Here is a 26,600-nt window from a genome sequence, read left to right on the forward strand (position 1 = left end):
GAAAGGGATGAAATATTTTATTGAATAGTGTTTCTGTACACAGATATGTGACTGCTCCATTAAATGTGTGGAATTACATGTGAAATAGCATTTACAGAGTTTATATCTACATGCACAAAAATGTGGCTTCAGTTTGTTGTTGTTTTACTATCAAACACCAGGGAGCAGAGTAGAGCTGTCTGTCTCAGCACTAAGATTTGACATTACTGGCCGGAGTGAGTCCGCTCAGCCTTTAGCAAAAGATCAGATGTAGAATTCTTGCTCTTCTTCTTCTGCCGTGTCCTTCTCTTCAGCTGGTGCATTAATTATGCTGCAGCCGTCTGACTGGTTTACTGACGCCACACTTGAGGACAGGGTGTTCGCACTGATGCTTTGGGGACATGACAACTGCAAGGCAGATTGAGAGCTTTTGATGGAGAAGCTCTTTGGAGTCCAGCCCAGTGTGGCTGATTTGTAGCCGCCCTCTGGGATGACAGGAGAGAGGCGGGGTCCGATGTCTTCTGGTGGGGCCGATAATGGCCGTGGAGTCTGTGGAAGGCTTGATTTGACGTATGCAGACACAACTGTGAGGTCCACACTGCTACCTGGATTTACTTTGTTCCCTGTATCCACATCTGTCTCCTCTGCCCCGATCAGAGCATCCACATTGAGCCGGAAGGGTGGGATAAGTGAAGAACTCCGGTGAAGGGAGTGGCTCCTGTAATGGGGACTGGGACAAGGCCCTGGAGAGGAACAGGCAGAGCGGGAGCTGGCTGAGCCCAGGTTGGGTAGAGAGAAGAGGGATCCGGATCGATGGCCCCTCCACTGGGACCTCCAGCTGTCAAGATGGTGCTGGTCCGGCCACTGCTCCTGCTCCTCTGGCTCCTCACATGCCAGAGGGATGGAGTAGTGGGAGGATGGCTGGACTCTTGGACGGGATGTCACCCGCTGATGGTAACGCCGGTTCCTGTGAGAGGTGGCGCTGCGGGCGAAGGTGGATGGAGCTGAGGTTGATTCAGTGACAGTGGATATGTAACAGGGATCGCGTCTATGTTTGCAGTATGCACCCTGGACCTGAGAAGAAGGAAAAGAAAAATCAGTAAAAATACAGGTTCAGAAATTCCATTTTGGGTCAAGGCTCATATCACCATGTGGGATAGGTAGCTCAGCAAAACAAGTTATAGTATATGAACAGCCTCCCTTTACCTACCTACTGTGATACCAGACTATCTGTATGCTCTGTACATGTGGTGAGATATTTGTTCACATGAGATATGTGGGTTCAAGACTATTAACTTCCCTCTGTAGGGAGCTACTCTGCAATGAGACACTCCTCACACAACATAGAGGCAGTAAAGTGAAGGAGGGAGAAGTACAAGGGGAAACCCGGGGTTTCCAAAAGCCCCCCCCCCCCTGTTCTCAGCCTGGCCACTTTGTGAATCACATCAACAGCTGGAGAAGTCATCAGCATCCAGAGGAGTCCCACGTGTACATATGTCAATTCATGGAGCAAAAAAATCCTAAAATCAGAGAGTGCTGTTTAGAAAAAATATTACAAATCTAAAAGGCAATTATAATCCACATAGAAGCAGGAAAACACGTGATGCAACATTCCCCTGTTCTGACATAAACGCTGTCTTAAACATGTAAGGCAGCTGCTGCAGTATTCATTTCATTGCTTTGTCTGTTCAGGTTTCATCTATGATTTCCTCCTCTGTATATATTGAAATCCGCAGGTTGGTTGATAGTTTCTCCATGTTTCTGATCTCCTGTCAGCTCTGTCATCCAGCTTTCCAACCAGACAATACAGGCAGAAGCAATAACTTTCCACACAGCAGCCCCAAGACAATTTTCTGAAACAGCACAGGGATCGAAGGGAGTCTGCAGATTTCCATATGTTGAACAATAAATATGATGAGGTTGACTGTGATTTACCGCTTCCTCACAACAAACTACAGTCTGTGCAGGAAATCACTAAGTCTCTATTTTTAACATTAATAAATATTCTGTCTGATAACGATGGCTTGAATCCACCACATATAAACTCAATTGCCACTTTATTAGGTTGAGGTATTCAACTGCTTGTTATTGCAAATATCTAATCAGTCAATCACACGGCAGCAACTCAGTGCATTTAGGCATGCAGACATGGTCAAGGCAACCTGCTAAAGTTCAAACAGACCATCAGAATGGGAAAGAAAATTTAAGGTTTAAGTAACTTTGAACAGGCAAGTCGAAGTATTTGAGAAACTGGTGATCTGAGATTTTCCCACACAACCATCTCTAAGGTTTACAGAGAGTTGTCAGAAAATGCCTTGTTAATGTCAGAGGTCAGAGGAAAATGGCCAGACGTCGTCAAACTGATAGGAAGGCAACAGTAACTCAAATAACCACTCGTTATGACAAAGGTATGCAGAAGAGCACCTCTGGATTTCTTCTGATTGCTGCTTCCAGCGGGATAACGCACCATGTCACAAAGCTCAAATAATCTCAAACTGGTTTCTTAAACATCACAATGAGTTCTCTGTACTAAAATGACCTCCACAGTCACCAGATTTCAATCCTTTAGAGCATTTTGGGATGTGGTGGAATGTGCTGCAACTGTGTGATGCCATGTCAGTATGGACCAAAATCTCTGAGGAATCTTTCCAGCAGCTTCTTGAATCTATGCCATGAAGAAATAACACAGTTCTGAAGGCAACAGGGGATCCAACCCAGTAAGGTGTACCTCATAAAGTGTTTGTTAAGCGTATCTTAGTCTAAGACTGAAATTATCAGTTATCAGTTGACAGAAAATGATTGTTAATTCATCATTTGAGGGACTTTTGTTTATATACACAAGGATTCAAATGTACGGCAATGTTGCTTTTTATACACTGCTCAAAAAACTAAAGGGAACACTCAAATAACACATCCTAGATCTGAATGAATGAAATATTCTCATTGAATACTTTGTTCTGTACAAAGTTGAATGTGCTGACAACAAAATCACAAAAATCATCAATGGAAATCAAATTTATTAACTAATGGAGGCCTAGATTTGGAGTCACACACAAAATTAAAGTGGAAAAACACACTACAGACTGATCCAACTTTGATGTAATGTCCTTAAAACAAGTCAAAATGAGGCTCAGTATTGTGTGTGGCCTCTACGTGCCTGTATGTCCTCCCTACAACACCTGGGCATGCTCCTGATGAGGTGACGGATGGTCTCCTGAGGGATCTCCTCCCAGACTTGGACTAAAGCCTCCGCCAACTCCTGGACAGTCTGTGGTGCAACGTGACGTTGGTGGATGGAGCGAGACATGATGTCCCAGATGTGCTCAATCGGATTCAGGTCTGTGGAATGGGCGGGCCAGTCCATAGCCTCAATGCCTTCATCTTGCAGGAACTGCTGACACACTCCAGCCACATGAGGTCTAGCATTGTCCTGCATTGGGAGGAACCCAGGGCCAACCGCACCAGCATATGGTCTCACAAGGGGTCTGAGGATCTCATCTTGGTACCTAATGGCAGTCATGCTACCTCTGGTGAGCACATGGAGGGCTGTGCAGCCCTCCAAAGAAATGCCACCCCACACCATTACTGACCCACTGCCAAACTGGTCATGCTGAAGGATGTTGCAGGCAGTAGATCGCTCTCCACGGTGTCTCCAGACTCTGTCACATGTGCTCAGTGTGAACATGCTTTCATCTCTGAAGAGCACAGGGCGCCAGTGGCAAATTTGCCAATCCTGGTGTTCTCTGACAAATGCCAAGCGTTCTGCATGGTGTTGGGCTGTGAGCACAACCCCCATCTGTGGACATCGGGCCCTCATACCATCCTCATGGAGTTGGTTTCTAACCGTTTGTGCAGACACATGCACATTTGTGGCCTGCTGGAGGTCATTTTGCAGGGCTCTGGCAGTGCTCCTCCTGTTCCTCCTTGCACAAAGGCGGAGGTAGCGGTCCTGCTGCTGGGTTGTTGCCCTCCTACGGCCTCCTCCAAGTCTCCTGGTGTACTGGCCTGTCTCCTGGTAGCACCTCCAGCCTCTGGACACTACGCTGACAGACACAGCAAACCTTCTTGCCACAGCTCGCATTGATGTGTCATCCTGGATGAGCTGCACTACCTGAGCCACTTGTGTGGGTTGTAGAGTCTGTCTCATGCTACCACGAGTGTGAAAGTACCACCAACATTCAAAAGTGACCAAAACATCAGCCAGAAAGCATAGGTACTGAGAAGTGGTCTGTGGTCCCCACCTGCAGAACCACTCCTTTATTGAGTGTGTCTTGCTAATTGCCAATAATTTCCACCTGTTGTCTATTCCATTTGCACAACAGCATGTGAAATTGATTGTCAATCAGTGTTGCTTCCTAAGTGGACAGTTTGATTTCACAGAAGTTTGATTTACTTGGAGTTATATTGTGTTGTTTAAGTGTTCCCTTTATTTTTTGGAGCAGTGTATAAGACATAATATACATAATATGTTGTTCGGTTAAAATAAACAAATAACTGGAAAATGTTCTTTTAAGTTTTAGGAAATTTTTATTGAAATTTTCAAATATGAGAAAGTTGAACAAATAATTAGTGCAATATTATGGTTTTCTTGTTGATTGTAATATACAGCATTGCATTATATGAAATATCATTTGGTTAGAACTGGCGACTGAATGTGTACTGTAGTTTATTATAAAAAATATGTTTTGTCACAACAAAGTGACAAAGTTAATGTAAGCTGATGTATTGTGTTTACAAAGAAACGGGTGAGTAACAGGAGTGTAATCTAACTTGTTAAATACTGTTTTGTGAAGAAGTAAAACTTCAATTTGATTTTATGCTTCATTCATGAAAGAACCTTAACATAGCTGTAAATAGTTTTTAAAAACTGAAACTGAGATTTGATTAATTCAGTAAATACTAACTCAACATAATTAAATGCAAACAGACCACAAAAATACGACACAGTTCTAAGCATGCAGGCAGCATTTCTTTATACAATAAAACAATAATTACAGTTATGAAACATGAGCATCTCTATTTTGCACGTCTGAAACTGTAATTTCTGGAAGCAACATATGCTTCACAACAGTGGCATCCTGTTTGCATGGCTGTAGACTGGAGAGAATTGTTTTTCTAGCACTAATCACTGCAGACTTCATTAGCAGTAACATTTCAGGAGTTTTACTGATGCACCTCAATTTGGTAAATCACTATTTTGAACTGAGGAAGGATTTTACACTGAAACTCTGTATGAGATTTTCACAAAGCTAGGGCAATCCCTTTCTGATCCTTCAGCTTTAAAGGGTTATGGTTGAATTGGAGCTAGGGCTTTGAGACCGTTTCATGCCAAAGAGGGTCCTCACAAGTGCAAGTGCGTGTGTGTAAGTAAAAAGAGTAAAAGAGTGTAACAAGCCCCCGGTGTTTTCCTCTCTCCCTGCTCAGTGTCTCAAAGTTGACTCTTTTATAAACCATGTTTCCCCCTTGTCTCCATCCTGCTCTCTGCTACAGTCACTTCATCCTGTTTATCTTTTTCTTACTCTTCTTTTCTTTGTCTTTCGTGTTCTGCTTCTGCTCTCAAGCAGTGGCGTCACATTTTCCTTGCATTATGACCATTCATTCCTTCAATAAAGCACTAAATGAGACAAAGGTGGAGCAGTTTTTTTTTCCTTCCAGCTACATTTCTCTGTCTGTGAGCATAATCTACCAAGCTGAAGTTTATAAAACTTTGTGAAGAGATGGGTATCATCAGTGAACGCTGACAATAAAAGAGTTTAGACTGCACTGTAGTATAAAAGGTGACATAGAAACACAATAATTTAGACTCTCTGTTTTTAATAGGTTCACATTGGTCTCAAAGCCTCCATAATTTCTGTTTTCCCTCAGTATTACAGTTCTGATATATTTCTGGTCTGTGGGCATACAATAAAAAGGGTAATATTAGCTTCACTAGCTGCACAATGTGTTAATACTAACACTAATCTTATTGTTGGGACAGGTTTAGCGTTTCCAACGTATTCTACTGGCTCATTTGGTGTGATTCTCTCATTGCTGACACATTTCAATGATAAACAAGAGGCTCTAAGAAGTAAATAAAAATGTACATCTCCCAGCAGTTGCTCATTCTTCATTTGAGGCTTGTGCCAAACAGCTGCACACATTCGTTATTTACTAAAACATTTTTTTTTTGTGCCTGTTTGGGCGAAAGCCTGCATCTCTGTCTACTATTAATACATGACAGCACGAGTCCGGTTTTCTGTGAGGACAAAATGCCACAATGCTGGTGAGGAGACACAGCAGGGGGTGCTGGGTAATGAGACTGGTGACATGGTGATTATCAGACCCTTACACTTGTAAGCTTTAGCTATCTGAGGATAAGCCAGGTCAGCCGGATATCTGGCCAAAGCAAAACTATGACAACAGAATACTAATTCTCAACAATGCTGTGGAAAGCATCAAATTTGGACCGTATTTAAAGTTTATAAACATAATTCTTCACATGATCAGCATTTTGCTCGTGTGTGGTAGCGTGACCGTGGTTTTCAAAGAAATGTATGGCTTAACAATGCTCTAGATTATGAAACAGACTTTCATTTCATGATCCTGTTCCTCAGAGCCTAAAGAAAACAGAACTGGATAATAAGGCCGGAAGATTTCTTTTCCCAGACATGCAGAATTCTGAAAATGCTGCATGGAGCATTTTTAAAGTTCGCATGATTATGAAAACTTTTGGTGGGTCATCAACACAAACGTTTAACGACTGAGCAGGAGAATATGTTCCTTTAATAAAAACTCTAAATATAAAAACACATTAAGCAGGGAAAAGCATCTCCTAAGAAGCACTTTGTGCTATGAAATATCCTTTCACTAATCGTAGAATCAGGCTGTATTCATAACAAGTGAATCCCAAAATTATAAAAACCTGATGATTTTAAAGTATCGAATGTATTTAAGTTCCTATAGCAGTCATAGGTACTGGAGACACTGAATAATAACATGTGGCAAGCGCAGGTGCAGCAACAAAGATGCACTGCAACACATGGATACAAATCAACAAAGAAACACAGTACTGTGCAAAAGTCTTGACCCAGCCCTCATTTCTTTATATTCTGCTTCCAAGGAGCCAGGCTTTCTGAAGGTCCTTCAAAGCTGTTCTTTGCACATCGACTGCTTTTTCACTCATTTTCCCTCCAGTACTTGTACTTGAACATTTTCAGACAAATTTTTATTTGTTTGTTTGTTTTTTAAGCCAATTAATACTGACCTATGAGTGATTCAAGCATTAAAAAAGACAGTGAATGAACCACATCTAGACCTGCTGTGTCTAGATATAACAGACAACTTAGCAGAACTAATTTTAAATTGTATCTTATGCACTTTGTTACTAGCAGCCTGTCACAAAAACACATAATTTGTGCCCATTTCTGGAGTTGAATATATGAAAATGCCAAAGAAAACAAAGTTTGACAGGAATAAAACAAAATTGTTGCTTCAAAAATAGTATTTATAGTAACAGTATAAAGCCAGTGTGGCAAAAGCATACCTGGATGGAAAAACATACACTGGAAGCCTATCATGTAATGGACTGGCCTCCCCCGAGCATTACGAGATCATCCTGACAGAGAACAGAGCAACAGGCAGCCAACATCCAAAGAAGAGCTTTGAATGCACTTCAAGAAGCCTGGAGAATTATTCTTGTATATTCACAAACTCTGTTTTTGCCTTATATTCTACATTTCCATGTTTTTATACATTTCAATTAATCCGGATGGCTCGAGAATTTTGCACAGTACTGTATGTATGTTTCAATATTTATTAGAGGGAAAAGACAAGTAAAAACCACCACGCAGACTGCACCGAGCACTTCAAAAGCAGGCAGGATTAAGTCTGACAGAGTTCCAGCGTTACTTTAACATGTCAGAATGTTTTATCCTGAAATGTTACAGCTGCATCTGTTGCACCAGGTTTCCAAGAGGCTAAAGCTTTCTGGTTTAAAGAGCTGGGTGATGCCATTATCACAGGCCAGTCTGTCAAAATATGCATTTTGCACATGTGTTTAAGGTGTAGAACAGCTTTTTAAATTAAAGAGTCCAATCTGTATATCAGTATGAGTATTTTTACAGAATCCATTTGATGTTTTGGAAGATTATTTATTCTGTTCATATCATTTTACCGCTGTTTGATTGGCCTCTAGTTTCATATTTAATACCCCCCCCCCCCCCCCCCCCCCCCCCCCGCGCCTTTATGCTAAGACAGGCTAGTCTGTCATAGTTTCATGTTAATGATGCTGACATGAGAGACTTGTTTTATAAATCAACTCAGAATCAGATGTAAAACAATTTTCAGACTGAAACATGTACACTATATTACCAAAAGTATTGCTCATCTGCCTTCACACACGTATGAACTTGAGTAACATCCCATTCTTAATCCAGAGGGTTTAATATGATGTCGGCCCACCTTTGCAGCTATAACAGCTTCAACTCTTCTGGGAAGGTTTTCCACAAGGTTTAGGAGTGCTTATGGTAATCTTTGACCATTCTTCCAGAAGCACATTTGTGAGGTCAGACACTGATGTTGGAGGAGAAGGCCTGGCTCACAGTCTCCACTCTAATTCATCCCAAAGGTGTTCTGTCAGGTTGAGGTCAGGACAGGTGCAGGCCAGTCAAGTTCTTCCACACCAAACTTGCTCATCCATGTTTTATGGACCTGCTTTGTGCACTGGTGTGCAGCCATGTTGAAACAGGAAGGGGACATCCACAAACTGTTCCCACAAAGTTGGGAGCATCAAATTGTCCAAAATGTCTTGGTATGCTGAAGCATTAAGAGTTCCTTTCACTGGATCTAAGGGGCCGAGCCCAACTCCTGAAAACTCCACACCATAATCCAAGTACCGTTCTCCTGGCAACCACCAAACCCAGACAGAGAAGCATGATTTGTCACTCCACAGGACACGTCTCCAATGATCTTAAGTCCAGGAGTGGCGTGTTTTACACCACTGCAGCCAACATTTTGCATTGTACTTGGTGATGTAAGGCTTGGATGCAGCTGCTCAGCCATGGAAACACATTCCATGAAGCTCTCTGTGTGCTGTTCTTGAGCTAATCTAGCGATTGACTCTGCAGAAAGTTGGTGACCTCTGCAGACTGTGCACCTCAGCATCCACTGACCCCACTCTGTGATTTTACGTGGCCTACCACTTCATAGTTGAGTTGCTGTCGTTCCCAATCGCTTCCACTTTGTTATAATCCCACTAACAGCTGACTGTGGAATATTTAGTAGTGAGGAAATTTCATGACTGGACCTGTTGCACAGGTGGCATCCTATCACGGTACCACACTGGAATTTACTGAGCTCCTGAGAACGACCCATTCTTTCACAAATGTGTGTAGAAGCAGTCTGCATGCCTAGGTGCTTCGTTTATACGCCTGTAGCCATAGAAGTGACTGGAACACCTGAATTCAATAATGTGGATGGGTGAGTGAATAATTTTGGGAATATAAAATGAATAATGTAATACAAAGTAAATTTTACTACGTGAAGGTCTACATGACTTCATTCCAGGTGGCAGTTAAGCATCATGCATATGGTCCATTGTCATGATTTATTAGCTGATTGTTTCTCTCAGTGCTTTTCCAATCCCAGTAATGGACTGCAGCTTAATCGGCTTGAACTTTCAACACTTCTTATCTCCCACCGCCTGAACACATATCCCCTGATAACTGATACCCTTCCAACAAGGACCGTGTGGTGCATGTCAGTCTTTGTGTGAACATCTATATTCAAACGCACGAGCTTTTCCCACACCGTTCGTATGGAAGGATAGATGGATTAAATTAATGGCCCTACATTAAAATAACTAAAATTTAGTTATTTTAATGTAGGGCCATTAATTTAATCCATCTATACAGCCAACAGAGAAGCATTTAATGCTTCTCTGTTGGCTGTATGAGCTTGTTATTTCTGGATTGAGAATTGGTTTGAACTTTTCTTCTTTTTCTTCCACCTATAAAACTGCCACTCTTGTCTGCTTTTCTTTTATACAATTAAACGCAGACTCCAACACTGCAAGCCCAGCCCATTTTTTTACTTTTTAAATAGCAAACAGTCTTACACAAGGAAGGACTTGTGAATCACTCTTTAGTATCATGTTTCAAGAGTTGAGCAACGATATGAATCCTTTACACGAGACCAGCTAATTATAAATTTGCATCATCTCATCAGATTTAATTGAAATCACTCACGTAGTTTTTCGTATATCTGCAGGTATAAAAACATGTCACACACATTCTTTACTGTTAAAAAAATAAATAAATCACACTATGCACTGAGTTGTAGTTTTCCTATGCAACAGTTAGAGTTCAGTCAGAGCCACTATTTTCAAAAGAAGACTAATGTTTCCATCTGCAGTTATTTACATTTGTCAGCATGTCTCTTTTCTGACACATTCCCACCTGTCCACATACATATGTAGTGGAGATGGACCCAGCAGCAAGAAGACCCCCAATGCAGAACACAGCAGGCATCACTAACAAATAGATATGACAATTATTAACTCCAATGTGTGACAAAAAAAAGCCTTAAATGGAGGTGGGCTGCAATGTGTCTTGCAGATGTGCAGCAACTGTGGGCATACTAAAGCACGGCGTGTATGAGATAGCTAAATGGGTACGTAGGCTAATGCAGGCAGGTATTAAGATGAGGCATTGAGATTTTTAAGGCACAGATCTTTAAAAAAACAAAACAAAACAAAAACAAACTCTTACCTGCAGTAGGATCTTATTTCCATCATAGTCCTCCGTCTGCCAGCGCACCTCACTGATTGGGCTGCAGGGGTGTGGCAGCAGGGGCACCAGTACTCCAACATCCCGGACCCTCACCTCCATTACTGCTGAGTCCAACACTATGGGACTGTGGCCTCGTGGGAGCCTCTTAAAGGACAGCTGGATCTCCATATCAGGGTTGGAGTACACCACAAAGAAGCAAAAGTCATCCTTCTTCTGTGCTACCCTCCGCTGAAGCAGCAGCTTGTACAGCCGCACCATGTCAACATAATTTTCATGCCGGCAATACACTGTAAATCGCACAATTTCCCTCCCATAGTGAACCTGCCGCACGGCCCAGAGTGGCGTGCCAGGAGATAGAGTGAAAAAGTCCTGACTGCATGGGGTCAGAGGTAGCATCCGCCGGCCATTGCTGACTTTTTCAGTGTGGTGGTAGTGCCAAGGCGGCCTCTGCAGAGCGCGATGCAGCATCAGTATGTGCTCATCACCGCCGTATGCCTCCTGGAGGAATAGGATGACCGCCAGGGCTGGCTGGCAGGCTGAAGCTGGACTTCCGTTTTGATGCCGCTTCGACCGAGATCGCTGAGACACGGAGGCCCGCTCTGAGACTCTGAAGAGCTGCAGTTCAGGGTGAACCCACGCCAGCACGGCATCGGCAGCACGCTGCAAGAACTTGCCCTCGCCGGGGTCAGCAATGAGGTGGACGCTGACGAGGAAGGGATCCTGGAGTTCACCCATGGATAACTCACCTCCACCAGCACATATGCAAGAAAAAGTAGAAGAAACAGGGAAGCAAAATGGGGTGTGGAAAACAGGAAGAAGATGAGATAACATTAATATTTTTAAAGTTTTCATTATTACAGACACAGCAATAAAAAAGTTAAAACAATGTGACTGCTTAAATAACAGGATTATGTTGCCTGTAAACAAAACCCCCAAACCGCCACAGCCATCTTTCCCTTGGACACTGGGACTATTTTTCCTGCAACACATTCCCTCTTTCCTTTGTTTACCTCTTTGTTTAAGTTTTCACATATTTTCTCTCTCCCTTTCACTATTGCCACAGATCTCTAGATCCCAGCTCTCCATTTCACTCATCCACATCCAACTCCATCTTTCTTACAATTCTGATGTTTACCTTTCTCCCCTCTCTCACCCTCCCTCCTTTCTACCACACTCATGTGGAGTAGGGCTCCTCTGTGGAGGCTCATTAGTGCCATTAGGAGTCATTACTGAAACCCAGAGGAATGTTCCAGACCACAGCAGGAGCGATGCATTCAGGTGCAGCCTCTCCCTGAACCTCTGACCTGGAAAAGCTTGGCACCAAGACACAGGTGCTGCAAACCCACATCTCCTTGTTGCTGATACATTTAACTTAGCTTTTTTTTTTTTTTTTTCTTGTATGTTACATGTACAAACTCACACTACTGCCTGTTATCTCCATGTACACTCACTCTTTGTTTTCAGAGAACTTTCGCTACAGTCTTTAATCAGAGTTCTCAGGGGGCTTGTCCCATTTTGTTTGTGCTTTGGGAAAGGACACACAGTCTGCTTGTCCCCGACACAACGTACTGTTTTGCCATTGCCAAAACCCTCCATGAAACTGAGAGGCCAAACGGGGACAGGTTTTGTCTTTCGAGTCCCGCTGGCCTTTGTAAAAGGACAGTTTCAACTTGACCAAAGAGGTAACATTTTCTAAATGTCACTCTGTGGTTACAATGAAACACTCCTAAAAGGTGTCCATTAGAGGTGTAATGACATGTTGTTATCAAATATTAATAGCTTCAGTAAAAGTAAGATATGATGGCAAGTGTTTCCTATAAATTCAGGCATATTTCATTCATTTTTTTCCCCCTCTGTGCTCTGGTTTACCACAGTCCACAGACTTGGAAACTGGTGATTCTAAGTGGCCGTAAGATATGAGTGAACAGCTGCCTGTCTCTCTGTGTTAGACTGGCAACCTATCTCTGGTTTACCCTGCCTCTCTACCAATGTCAGGTAGTGAGCTGCTTGGAATGGCTATTTCTGCTGCATTTGTCACACAAATGTTGAAAACGGCAGTTTGGAACAAACCAAAAATGATCATTCAGGGTATTTAAAAAGGAATAAGATTCTATAAGCAGATTTGATAGCAAATTTAGATTTGATAAAATGGCATCAAACCTCAACTCTGACCCAAAGTGTCCTTAAATAGCTCCGTTTGTCTAAAGAGGTAATGACATCCGGATCAAGAATGTTCCTCTGCAGGTTTAAGCGGAGCGCGCGCGCACACACACACACACACACACACACACCCACACACACACACACACACACACACCACACACACACACACACACACACACACACACACACAGAAAGAAAGACACCACTGCGGTCATTACCATCAGCCTGATCCCATTACAATCACTGTTAACATGTAGCTGGCATCAAGACATCAAACACATGGATGACAGGGATCTTTAAGGCTATTTGCAGCACTTTGCACTGTCACACAGACAGCTTGACTTCTTTACACTTTACATCCTGCCACACACACCTCTCACAGTATCAGTTTTCATGAGTCCAAACTAAATTGAGCAAATCAGGGAAAAAAAACCTTTGTCCTAATTATCCTGTCTGCCTCATTAGAAAAAGTACAGTAAAACAGAAAAGTGTCAACAATTTCATCTTGTTTTCAAAAAAAAAAAGTCATTTATTGTAACTTGAAAATTTAAGCCCCTACCACCACTGCCACCACACACACACACACACACACACACACTTTCGCAGAGGACAATTTTGGGAGATTCAGGTCGGGATATTTTCCACAGTTTTCCTTTCTCACATGTAGCACACAGCAGGAAACAGCATGGCTCGGCCGTGTTCTCACTAATGGAAATACTGCATGTGGTTTAGGTGAGGGAGCTGCCTGGATAAAGCATGCGGGAGGGAGCACACCCCGACGTGCACGCAGTGAATGGAATATTAACTGAAATATTAACTGCTCTCTCTCACACAGGCACAACCAAGCAGACACTTTATACTGGGGAGCTGGCAGGTCACATCGGACTTGCTTCTGTTTGGTAAGTCCTGGAAAAGTTCAGGCTCCAGTGCATATGTGAACACAGCTTCATCTTATACTTTGTCATGTACCCAAAGCTCTTAGGAGGCCACAAACAGAATGACGCATCAATTTAGTCTCCTACACACACTGAGTGCCAGACACCCTGCTTATTTCTGTCTGATCGTATTAGAAACAGTGTCTGTCTCCTTGGCAGCTAACTGAAACTGCTGTTTGAAACACTTTATGACTCAGCTACAAATGGATGTTTGAAATCCTACACAGACACTCGAATCTCAAATGAATTCATCCGTCTCTCTCTGCCTTCAACTATTCTGTCAGGCATTAAAAGGCACACATGCATGTTCACTTTGGGCACCAGCTGACTTGTATCTGTAGCAGTGACTGATCAAAATTAAAAAGTTGTGGCGCATTAACGGTGCTGCCACAGAGGACGATGGAAAAAAGTCAACAGTGCTGCCAACCTGCTGTGTTCCTTTTACTTCTGCAGCTTTAGCTAATGTGAGGTTTTTTTTTTTTTAAAAGGTATTGTTTTTGAGGTGGTGTGGTCAGGATGCAACAATCCTGACAGAGATTGTACTGTTCAAGTTTTGGTGAGGCTGACACTGAGAGGGTTGATTCAACTGTATTAATGGAGACAGCTCTGACCAATGAGAGGAGCTGTTTACTGTGTCTTGTCCGGTGTCGAGGTAAATTTAAAAATCTAATTCATTAGATTCACAGATGTCTCCATCTTGAATACAACTGAAATATAACTTGGCAAGTTCACAGACAAGGTGCATTTTTTTTTTGGGACCACTTTTCTTAAACATAAAATTCCAACATTTTGTACAAAGCAGTACTTTTCTTGGCAATCAGGGTTAATGGGGAGCTGGAACACAGGAGAATAAATCAGAGATTAAGTCTCCCCAATCCTGTGAAGGGAATGTAGGGTGTTTGTGGGTAAAGCTCTGGAGAAGTGTGTCTCTAAGCTCTTAATCCACTTGAGTCTTCAAGCTAACTGACTCGATTGACTACATACAACTCATGCATGCGCATAACATCCACAAAACACACACAAACACACACACACACACACACATTTATAGAGGAGCCTGTCTTGTCTAATTCTCAGAAACTCTTACCTTCTCTCTGTGCATACATATTAACCAGGAACACATGCTTGCTGCCGTACCCGCAGATGACGATGTGAGATAAAACAACACGCCTTCCAGCGGCCCCTCCACATATGAGAGTGATTAGCAGCAAAAACTCAACCTCGCCTTGGTGTGTGTTTCTGTGTGTGCATGTGCACACGAACCCCAGTCACAGCTTTAGCTAGCTGGGCCTTCAGTGTAAAACAAAACAACTGAACTTGGAAATTCAAGCTGTGGGCCCCTTTTTGTCGTCTGGTAAAAAAGAAAAAAGAGAAAAGAGGGAGATGCAAGTTCCAAGACTCATACATCACTTGACTGACTGCTGCCAAAACATTATAAATGTTAAGGTCTTCACACTAACGTAAACATTTTCAGTTTAGTAAAATCTTTACTTATTATTTTCTGTCATTTTAAAGTGTCACTCACACAGAGAAGCTGTTCTCACATTCAGATTGTGGCAAATATCCTTTTTAAAGTCTCATATTTGCCCCCCCCCCCCCCCCCCATTTTCTGTTAAACATAGAGTATTGTACAGTTACAGTGGTGGATGCTCATTTTAAATAACGAGGTCAGTGTTAACAGAAGCACTGTGAGCCGGATTCTCAGGCGTCAGACTAGTCTATAAGCTGTCTAACAATTTTTCAGCTCTCCACCTGCATGACGTCAAAGAGAGCGCACATCCTGCGTATATCAATACGGTCATCTCAGGCATACATCTCAGTTCTCAGCAAAACCCACTCACTATTTCAGCCTCGTGTTTGCAAGCAGCAGCCAATGAAAAGAAAGCTGACTTAAAGGAAGAGGAGATAAAATTTCCCTCCCTTTTTTTTTTTTTTTGTTTTAAAGATAGGACCCAGGATCCAGTCTGGTTATATTCTTTAATTTTTCTTACTGCTGATGAAAAACATGAAAATGCCAAAAATCAACAATGAATGTATCGCACCAGCCATGTTTCCTGTGACTCTGAATCCTCATACAGTGTTCTCACTGGTGTGTGATGAGCCTCGAAAAACTTCCTAATGGGCCACAAGAAAATTATATGAAATGACTTGACTGGATATGCTGGTCACAGCAATTTTTGTGCTTATTAGTTGATACTGCATTTTCACATCATCAGTCATTATGATCTGTCATGTCCCAACAACAGTTTAGACATTTTTTTCATTAAAGTACAACATCAATAAGCCAGCTCAGGAGGAAGTTAAACCTTCATGAAACCTGCTGAGAACCAATTTTGTTTTCACTTAACAAGTAGTTCGTAGTAGTTTACTTACATTTTCTCAGCCTTGCCCACTTCGCTGAGCTCTCTTTTCATCTCACTCGCTCCTGTCTCTAATTTTCTAAGTCCAGGCTTATTTGATCGTGTCTGAACCACGCTGAGTATGCGTGTGACGGCCAAACCCCTTTAAATTAAAGTTATACAGTGGGCACCAATGAGATGTAGAAAGCAAAGGGCAGTCTCCTCTAATGTAACGGATGCAGAGAGCCAAATTTGAAGCAGAGAACAGTTCCCAGTGACAGCACTGTTTACTTGTGTTCATGGCTGCTAAAAGCTACGGCGCCCGGGTGTTTCAGCCTTTAAAAATAAACTAATAAAACATATGGAAGCGTTTTTGAAACCGATTGGTCTTTTCATGCGACTTTCTGCCAGAAAAAAATGTCAATAACCCCACCCGCAATCACGTAAGCAGTTCTCATAAAAAGACTGGGTTAATGTGATATATTGCTGTCCTCTGAGATAAGAGCTCGAGCTTCTGTTTGGATCTCTGCTCGTCAGCTGATCTCACACTCTGGTCTGATATACATGAGAGAAAACTGCAAGTCTGCATTTCTTCACATAATTAAATTAAACTGCATGAGTTGATGCAGTGAGAAAGAAAACAAGCTTGTTTGCTCTGTTGTCTCGAAGACACAAAAGGACATGGCTATATCACTTCTAAAGTGCAACATAAGCAAAGGACCTGAAAATAAAGGGAATTGCCGACTTCCTTTCCCAGAGCGGAATATACAAAGGGCTCTATATGTGAAAGCAGCCAACCCTGAAGTTTCACAGAAGATAAAAGCCATTAGACCAAAATGCAGAGACACTATTCTTGGCTTAAAACTGCTGTTAGATTCAGACTTAAGAAGATAGATTAGATGTGTTACAATAGACTGATGTAGGCAAAGTTTAGAAGAGGAGCTTAGTGAAGAGACCACAGCCAGGGTCATGACCGTCGTGTGACCTTCACTGTCTCAACAGACCTGGAAGAAGGCAGATTGGCTTAGGAGGGCGTAACAGGCAACGAAGTGATGTGACATGAATGATGTCTGTTTCACTCAAACACAAGCACATCATCACTTTGTGTGTGGACAGCGACATTTGTTTTAGTGGTTTACTGAATTTTATAGACAACGAGTTTCTCATACAAGAGGCACAAAAACAAGGCAACTGGGAATTTTCGGATTGCAACATTAGTGGTGCGACAGTCTTATAAAAACCAGAGGAAAGACGGTTGCATCACAAGGTAAAACCAAAGTACTCTCAGTCCATGTTCAAAAACAGCTACTTCTCCAGCACTGGTTTCTGCATTAAAAGTTTAATCTGAAAAACAGTGACTAATATGTGTTACATGAAATCTTCTCCATTTATTCTGAGATTGACAAATGCGTGCAGTTAGCCTGACATGAAGAGAACAGATCACAGTCCGTGCCGATGACCCAGGAATATGCGATTTTAAATCTTAACAGTTATGTAGATTATGCAGCATATTAAATGCTGAATATGGTCACCGCAACCTGCGTTTTCATAGGTTCAAAATGGTGGACGTGATCCAAAAGGGATCCATGGAAAACCAACTTAAATCTTTCAGTTTCAAGGATCTGGGGAGAATTAGACCTGATGTGGTTCACTGGAAAGACTTTTAAAAAAACAACAACAACAAAAAACAGGCCATTGTCCCGGTTTTCACAAGCCCCAAATTACACCACAGAAAACATATTTTTTAACTGTTAAATATATTTGACCTTGTACCAGAGGCAACATAATGAAGCTGACTCATGCTTAACATCATCACAAACTGACTACAGTTGTATTTGTTCTCATTCTGTCTCGTCGGACAGCTAGTACCCAATAATAACTGTCCTACTTCACTGCGCACTCAATCAACACACGCTCACCCATTCATTATCACAACAAGGCCGACAGACAGAACTGCTTCAATTAAACCATTAACAAAAAGCCGACTGCAGCATATTCAGAGGTGATCTTGGCCTCGTGGTTAAACTCTCGTTCTGGAGGATGCACATTTGGTAACACTTAATCCAAGCTGCCTTAAAGCGCAGCCTGGATTTCACACATTCAGCCAGGGAGAAACCACCACAATTTTGTGTGTGAGTGTGTATATATATGTGTGTGTGTGTGTTATAAGCTGATCTGTTATGGGTGGTCCTTGACCCATCAGGTGCTATTCAAACTGACTGTGTTGAAAGCGTTTTGGCTGTAAGTGGTTTGCTGTGTAAAAGGATACTCGCACAGAGCGGTGAATCATCTTCCCCAGTGTTTGAGTGTGAATCCAAGATGATGCAGATTAAAGGCAATGAAGCAGCAAACACCACATTCTCCATTACAAAAGCATACAGTGTGACAGAGAGCTCACATTTGGATGTTTAAAGCTGATTCTGATATTGAAAGTTTAAAATAATTCATATAACATTTCAGTCATTACAGTTGAGCAGCAACGTTCCAGAAGTGAGTCGGTGCTGAAATACACAACGTTAAAACAGGAATAAACATGTTTACAGCCTGGTGCATGAAACCACTTTGGTCTTGACTTAATTTTATGAAGGCTTACAGTTATGCATGATTACCGGCATGGCTGCAGCGAGGGAGAGGTGGGTGCTGACACTATTTTCCAGATTGGCTGAGATAATATTTAATCTTAAACTACATTTTAATTCTCAATGTTCTCAATGTTAATTGATTTAATTGCCATTATTTATTAATTTTCTGTAAAAACTTCTTGAAAGATTTGCCTCAGCTGGAGTTGTCCTTTTAGCACTGAAACTCATCACTACAGTTTCTAAAAACTACTTAAGATTTTTTTTTTTTTTTTAATGTAACCCCTCATTTTTCTTTCTACAACCAACTGACTCACTCTCATTCACAACTGGCAACTTTTATTATGATTAAATTTAAATCTGAATATTTTTAAAAGCTTCCATTTCAAGACCCTGCCAGCTGAAGTTCTAGTTTCTGTTTCATAAGATCTTACTGTAAAAAAAAGAAAAATACTCAGTCATATTGATTTTGTGGTTTAGCATGAAATCAATCTATCTCCAAGGGCTTTATGGCTAGCTGAGGTCAAAGGTCAGGGGTTAAGACCCAACTTAAAACATGAGAAAGTTCTGTAGGAGAAACTAAATATACTTCTGTGGAGGCAAAACACAAAGAGGAGACTCAGGCATGTAGACCATATGCATGCAGTGCCACTCTGTCAGCTGTTATCAGCAGCTGGGAGTTTTGTTTTTTTAACTTTATTTTTCTCTCTGTAGTTTCTGCAGCCGATCTGTTCATTCCCATGATTACAGCCATCCAGACAGACTGGACACAATTTTCAACACTTTGATTTCTGCAAAACCTCAGCTTGAAAATCCACACTGCCTACAAACCTTATGCAAAACATCATCTCTGGAGCACGATAAAGGCTTAACATACAGTCAGTCACACTGCAGTAGAAGATGGCTACCTTGATAGTGTCTTAGGAGTAGATTCTATTACAAGATATCAGCTTTTATTGTAGTATCCCTACTCCTTGCACTGTTACAGTGATGCTGCATGCAAAATTTTATCATGCATGCTAAAGATGAGTACCAGACAGAAAGGATAAAGGATTCTTGATCACCACATTTGTTGGAATTACTGCAAAACAGCCTGTTTTAAACAGAACTATATATCATGTCCTATTAGACAAAGTAATCAGACAGCTGTCAGCCAATCAGAAACAAATGTCTTCTTGGGCAAATAGTAGAAATAATTTTCCTTTGAAAAAGCTCCTCTGCTTGTATATCCATCTATGAACACATGCAGGGTGTATGTGCACTCACTGGTAGCTCTGGTCCAGCAGTGCCTTTGTGAATGTGGCTACACTCTCTCCTACAGCATGTATTTAAAGTTCTTGTGTTTTCGGACAGTGCGCCAGTGCACATTTTGTTCCAGCTCTGACCTCCAGTAATGACAATGGTGGGCAGAAGCTCATCTGACACAGTGATGACACAGGAAACAACAGGGGAAAACCAAACCAGACACTCTCTGCTGGATCACTGTGGGTGTGTATGTGTGTGTTTCACTGCTTCCTGGCTTACGGGTGTGGTGTGAGTGGGATAACGCAGCTTCCTGTAGACCAGATTAATGGGCTAATATTGGCTATAATCTTCCCATTGTAAAAAAGCCTGGAGACCTGGCAAGCAGCCCGAGGGCAGGCCGTGACCTCTGCAAACACAGACCTTCACAATCAAACTCTTTCAAAGAAAACTACGCAGACACTCACACTGTGTACAAATGTACAAGATGGGCAAGTAGCCACTTAACCTCAATCACAATCATCAATACCAAGGTGTAATTTCAATATCAGTGATATTTCAATATCATTCTTACAAAGATACAACTTAAAAGCCACCACAGATGATTCTGTCCAAATGCTGAATTATTATCTAATAATATCTACAATTTATTATAATTCACTGCTATTTCTGAGATTTGGTAAAGCGGTGACATTGTTTAAAATCCAATGGAGTAAGAAACACTGGCACTGAGATGATCAAACAGCTTGTATGGAAAACAACTGGTTAACCAGACTGTGTAAATTATTATTATCCGGATCACCTCATTATTAGGAAATCACCAAATGCTAAATACAGAAGTTTCTTGCATGTCATGTGCGCCCTGTTGGTTGGCTAGTGGTTCCTGGAGGTTACCGGCTAATGCTAGGTGAAATCGGTCGCAAAGAAGGAGCTGCACCAAACACCTCTGTGGGATTGCTTTGGTCACTACCAGATTTCTGCTGTCACCCACAGTTTGCATAGAACACACTGACTTGTCTCCAAACACTTGCTTGCTACTAGGCAAACTGTAGTGAAGCTTGAAAAAGTACGATGCAAACTGGAAATGGAGAACATTTGCAGTTCGCCCCCCCTCGTGGGCTGCCAGGAGCCTGTGTGACTTGAGCCTTATTCGCTCGACCCTACAATGTCACAGGCCCAAAATGGTGGACAAAGTTAACATCATGTGGTGAGTGATCATGTGTCTGCAAAACCTCAGTGTGAGGACTGATTTCAGTGCTCAGGCAAAGTGTGTTCACATAGCCAACTTTGTGTGTACGCGTAAATAAATTTGTGACTGGATCAATGACCTGATTGCTTTACAAGCTCTCTCTCTCTCTCTCTCTCTCTCTGTCATAATGAATGAAAAATATGGCCAAATCTACCAAAACAAGATCCAAATATTAATATAAAAAATAAGAAAATTATCCAACTGTAGAAATGTGTTACAAATGTAATAGTTAGCTGAAATTACTCAGTTTGGTTAGATGTGCCTCTTGTCATATGTGAACAGCTGGACCTGTTGGGTGCAGCTGTTTATCCTGGAAAATCACTGCATTGTTTATCTCATGCAACTGTGTGCAATTTGTTTCCCCCCTTTTTAGTATCACATTAAGATTTTTATCATCTTCCTTCCAAAGCCCCCCCCCCCCCCCCCATTTTATCTTTTACTTTTTCTTACCCCACCAATACAAATGTTTAATTTGACCCTGTGGCTGCTAACATTAGTATATCTACTGTGTCATATGTAATGCCTACTATGCACACTGAGGGCGATGAAGGAAGAAAAACTCAATCAAGCAGCTTGCTGCTATACAAAGACTAAAATCTGCTGTGGATCGTGCTAAACACATAGACACAAACACAAACACAATCCTCGCCTGTGAGTGGATTTATTTAGTCAGTGTACATTAGGGAGATAAAGCCCCGCCTGACACAGCCTGAGCTGTGCCTTTGTGTGCATGCCTGTGTGCGTGTGTGCGTCTGTTAGCTATACTTCGTGTCACTGTTAATTTTACTTACTGCTGGTTGAGGACAAGGGACTGTAATCAGACCTGCAGAGGACAAAAGAAAACAGAAAAAAAAAAAGACAGAGCACATGTGGACAGAGAGAAAGAGAGGACAAAACACAGAGAGAGGAGACAGAAGTTTATATTACAGTACGAACAGCAATCTACATGATTTACAGAATGACACGCTCCTATTTCAAATGAAGTGCTGACATCTGGCTAAACAGTAGGAGAGGTCCAGCTGGAAGGTCAGCAAAAATGCACACACATATTTCAGAGTGGTTTCTAGTGGAAGGGATAAAACACAGACATTTGCTCAAGTACTACTTCCACTACTGTGATCCAGTACAGTTTCTAGCCACTTGTATTCTACTTGAGTACTGACTACTGCATGTTTCTAATCAATTAACAGATTGGATAAAAACCCCCCTGTTTTTAAAAGTTACAATGATCGCGCTCTACCGCTGAAGTTATACGCTGTGTTTGAGTCATATAACTTCAAATAATGACAAATACAAACAACTAATGTGGAAAATATGCTCACACATATTGGGAATTATAATAATACATCTTACGAAAAGAGCTACACAACTACTGAAAACATTCACTGGTAGTTACTATATGTAAATAGAAATAATGTTAACAGTCATACAGTTGATTAAACTAACTTAAAAACTTACTAGTTTGGTTTTTCTAGCCAAACCAAATATGAATGACTGCAAAAACTGGTACATAAATTAAGTGGCTACAAGGCTGGTGGAAATAATGTAAGTAAGGCCAAGTCAAGATAATCTGGTCTTCTGATCTTTGCAATATGCAGCACTAACCATGTCCAGGCTCCAGTGTTTTTGTTAGCATCCATTTTTAAGCAGAGCTCTTTATAAGAAAGGAAATAAGTGCATTTGGGAAATGTATCTGTTGAAGTAAAGGGTCTTGGTTCATCACCTTCTGGAGATTTATCCACTCTCAAACTTCAGAGAGGAGATGGAGAATTAGATTCAGCTAATCTGATCACCAGACATTAGAGTCAAATTCTGACATTTTATGTAATTACTTACATCTAAGACATGTTTGCTCACATATAATAAGACTGACAGAGGAGCTACGGCACATCCTACGCTTAACAATTTGGTGAAACCGCTGTGTAACCCAGGTTCACATATATGCATCGCAACTTGAGAATATTAGTCCCACAGGAGTCCTCTGACAGACAGAGAGCACTGTTCTTCCACACAAACACACACATAGACACACACACTGTGTGTCCATCTCTAAACTAATAAGGTCTCTGGAGCTGCAGGAAACAGAAGAGAAGAGAGAGAAGTCTGTTTCCTGCAGCAGGAGGTTATCAATCTAACTACTGGGCATTAGTGGTGCAGAGAAAGGAATGGGTGTGAGTGAGGGGAAAAGCAGGGGTGAGGACGCAGAGGTAAGAAGATGATGGACTTGAAGACACAAAACTGTTGCCGTAGATAGAAAGATGGATATAATGAATAATATAAACAAGCTGAAGCTTGCAGCAAAAGGACACAGAGTCAGACTGTCATCTCTGGAAAAAAAATTTCCCTCCACTTTTTCATTTTTTTATTTTTAAAGGTTTATGACTCTTTGAAATAGAGCTGGAGGTAGTAGTGTGTGCAGCTGCACACCAGTGGGTTTATTTTGATGGTTCCTTTGGGTGTGAGCATTTGGCAGGACTACCCCAACAGTGCCGGCTAGCATCCCGCCTGCGGTTCCCAGTCTGGCTGCGCTGACTCTCTTCATCTGCGCCCAAAAACAATAAACACAAAGTGCAGCGAAGACAGGCAGCAGCCCAGTCATACGCACACGTGAGCGCAGGGTGACCTGATGCACTCCAAAGTGAGTATAAAAAGCTTGTTTGACCCGCAGAGGGAGAGATGAAAAGGGGCAGCAGATGACAACAAAGGGATGAAGGTGCAAAGAAGCTAAACACAAAGCAATGAATCGTCATATGTTTGACTTCCAGTGACTCATATGAGCATTTTATGGCCTATCACCTCTAAAGCTGGGCTCTGGTTATATGAAGAATCCTAAAAGAAATCAGAGATGATTGATGGTAGATGGAAAGTCTGCATCCAATAAGATGATAACATTATCGTCTTACTTCCCCCAGGACAGTGGCCTATTTTACACAACCAACATGACCGAGTTGTATTAGTTTTCATGTAGGGAGGTTAAGGTGGACATGACCAACAAAATATTTATTCATGTTATTCAGCTGGACTGGTGGTGTGCAGAAGCTCTACACTGAGTGGATGAACAGGAAGTGGAATGAGGCATGGGAGGTGGGGGGGGGGGTGTGTGACCAGGTGAAGGTGGATGGCCCTGCTTTCCTTTCACATCAGCACTTTCCAGGGTGTCCATGATATTTTTTTTTTTACTCCCCAAATGAAAGAGATGCTCTCTTACAGATTATAACATTTGGTCCTAATGAAACTATATTTTGCTGTCTTCTTAACTTTTTAGGAGTTTGTTACATAACATTTTACCAAAGATGGTTTTCATACTTAGTCCACATATATAATTATGTACTTTTACTGCTGTAATTCTAACAATGTTGTCTTTATTTTGTCATGGTGTCTTTAACTATTAACAACACAGGAAAATGCACTTTTTCACTGCAGTCTGGCACATTTATGTGTGAATTAATGAAACAATTTTTGCGATATGAAAGCTACATATTCATATTAACTGCACAGGTGGTCAGTTTAAGACAAACAAACATTACAGGCTAAATTATGAGAAACTAAGAGCCCGGGGACAGTGGCAACCATTAATTTTAAAATTTCAGCTAGACTCATTGACATGATTGGCTTATATTTTCTTAAATATCTGCAGTTACACAATCAAAGAAAAACTCGTGCTCGCACCATTGAACTACTTTATTTAAGAAGTGACACTGCTCTGCTATCTCTATAATAAAATCCTGTAATAAAAAATATGCAGAGTACATGCTGATTGGCCTGATTGCATACCAGACTTTTAGTCTTTTCTTTATTCCACATATCTGCTCGAGGGATCACATCAAGGATATGTATGGACATGGTTAATACAATGGAGAGGGCGAAAAGAAACAGAAACTGGCCCAAATGTGCATTTAAACAGTAATCTGAGGCGTAATCTGGATGCTCAGTAACATATGTGCAGTGCAGTCAGCCCTGTGGCTAATTGCTGTGAAAAACGACAAACTCTTGGCTCTGATGACGTCCTTAAAAGCTTTAGGACTGGACATAGTCACGTTTTTATTCCAAGTCTTCATGCTGCTGCAATCATTCCTCTGGTTTGTTCTACACATGTAAGATTGACTTCAGGGTTTCCAGGCACAAAGGCTTTCTGTGAAAGGGTTTACTCCAACCCAAAGAGTTATCTTTCCTGAAACTAACCAAGCTGCAAATGAAAAGTGGAGAAAAAAAACAAAACAAAACAAAAATAGCTGAAGACACTTTAACTTCATCTTTTTTTTTTTTTTAAAGAAAAACCAGCAGGACTCTAACCTCCGTCTCCTGGGTTAAAGTCCTGTATTTTGGTCCATTTATCCAGCATTTATCCTGCTTTCTCCATATGTTTTTTTGCCCTCTCACTTCATCAAGCTGATAAACGCTTCTATCAGAAAGCCTTTCTGGAAAACCCTGAAGGCAGACTTCACACACTCACCACAGCCAGTAAGAATTTTAATCTGCTAATGATCCTGGACAAATACATTTTTTTTGTAAGACTGGATCCCAAAGATCAGCTGAAGATTTTGAAGAAATGACGGTCACGTTTATGGTATTAAAACAGACTTTTAAAAACCCGTTAACCTGGCTTTTAACTTAGAGACTCACACAGACACACATAGAGAAACACACTAGTAAAGCCTTCACTATAGCACAACATCCATCGGTGACATACCGCAGGAGATACCGAGGCACATCTTTGTTTATTGGCTGCAAAGGAGTAAACAGCGTTAATTTAACTCGCTTTCCTGACGAACACCTTCGAGTTAGGTATTTCAAGATTTAACCTTCCACTAGAAATAATAATAACACAACATTTCTGAATATTGTCTTGCGCTTAAGCCTGTGTCAGTAGCCTGTGTGATATATGAATTTTGAAAAACAAAAACTCAAACTGGGGCTTCCCTTGCAGCGGCTGTGAGTTGGGCGGCCAAACCTAATTTAAAATGTGGGCTATCTCATATCTTTAATAAAACCGAGAATGCACAATAATAATAATAACAATAATAAAAAAAACTAAAATATTCTGCATCTATTATTTCTGCTTCACTCACCCTCCAGTCTCGGCTCCTGAATCCACGCAGTCATCTTCTGTCAGGGGTTTCTCCATCTCAGAGGGTGGGCTGCGGAGCGGTTAGCTGCATTGTTTCAGTGAAAGCCGTAAAAGCGAGCATTCAAAAACACGGCAACGCTCGGAGAGAACACGCCGAGACAGACGAACAGAAAGCGGTCTGAATCCCCGCCGGTATCTGAGTCCACACACGACCTGAGGGGGTTTAACTTTTTGGAGCAACAGGCTGACTTTCCTGCGTCAGCTGCGCGCTGACGGGATG

General features: G+C 41.6%; 1 protein-coding gene across 2 annotated transcripts; it reads right to left on the reverse strand.

Moving 5' to 3' along the window:
- fam124a (family with sequence similarity 124 member A) lies at window positions 1–26,600 on the reverse strand. Of its 2 annotated transcripts, none has more exons than XM_030757621.1 (4): window positions 26,322–26,600; window positions 22,044–22,075; window positions 10,725–11,491; window positions 1–1,053 (listed from the first exon to the last, which is right to left on the reverse strand). In XM_030757621.1, exons 1-4 carry the CDS (start codon window positions 26,375–26,377, stop codon window positions 244–246), a joined length of 1,665 nt encoding a protein of 554 aa, XP_030613481.1. In that variant the 5' UTR covers window positions 26,378–26,600; the 3' UTR covers window positions 1–243. The 2 variants fall into 2 exon arrangements, with proteins under 2 accessions (XP_030613481.1, XP_030613480.1); XM_030757620.1 differs by having other exon boundaries at window positions 10,725–11,497; window positions 26,322–26,599.

Source organism: Archocentrus centrarchus, chromosome 21, assembly GCF_007364275.1.
Source record: "Archocentrus centrarchus isolate MPI-CPG fArcCen1 chromosome 21, fArcCen1, whole genome shotgun sequence".
Lineage (NCBI taxonomy): Eukaryota > Metazoa > Chordata > Actinopteri > Cichliformes > Cichlidae > Archocentrus > Archocentrus centrarchus.

Bases quoted from the DNA above. Each gene is read 5' to 3' on its own strand.
- fam124a (XM_030757620.1), bottom strand. From the start codon at position 26,377: ATGGAGAAACCCCTGACAGAAGATGACTGCGTGGATTCAGGAGCCGAG. The intron at 11,498-22,043 runs GTAAGTAAAATT...GCATATGTGCTG, and splicing joins TCCCTTGTCCTCAACCAGCA to GTGGAGGTGAGTTATCCATG. The intron at 1,054-10,724 runs GTAAGAGTTTGT...CCTTCTTCTCAG, and splicing joins GAAATAAGATCCTACTGCAG to GTCCAGGGTGCATACTGCAA.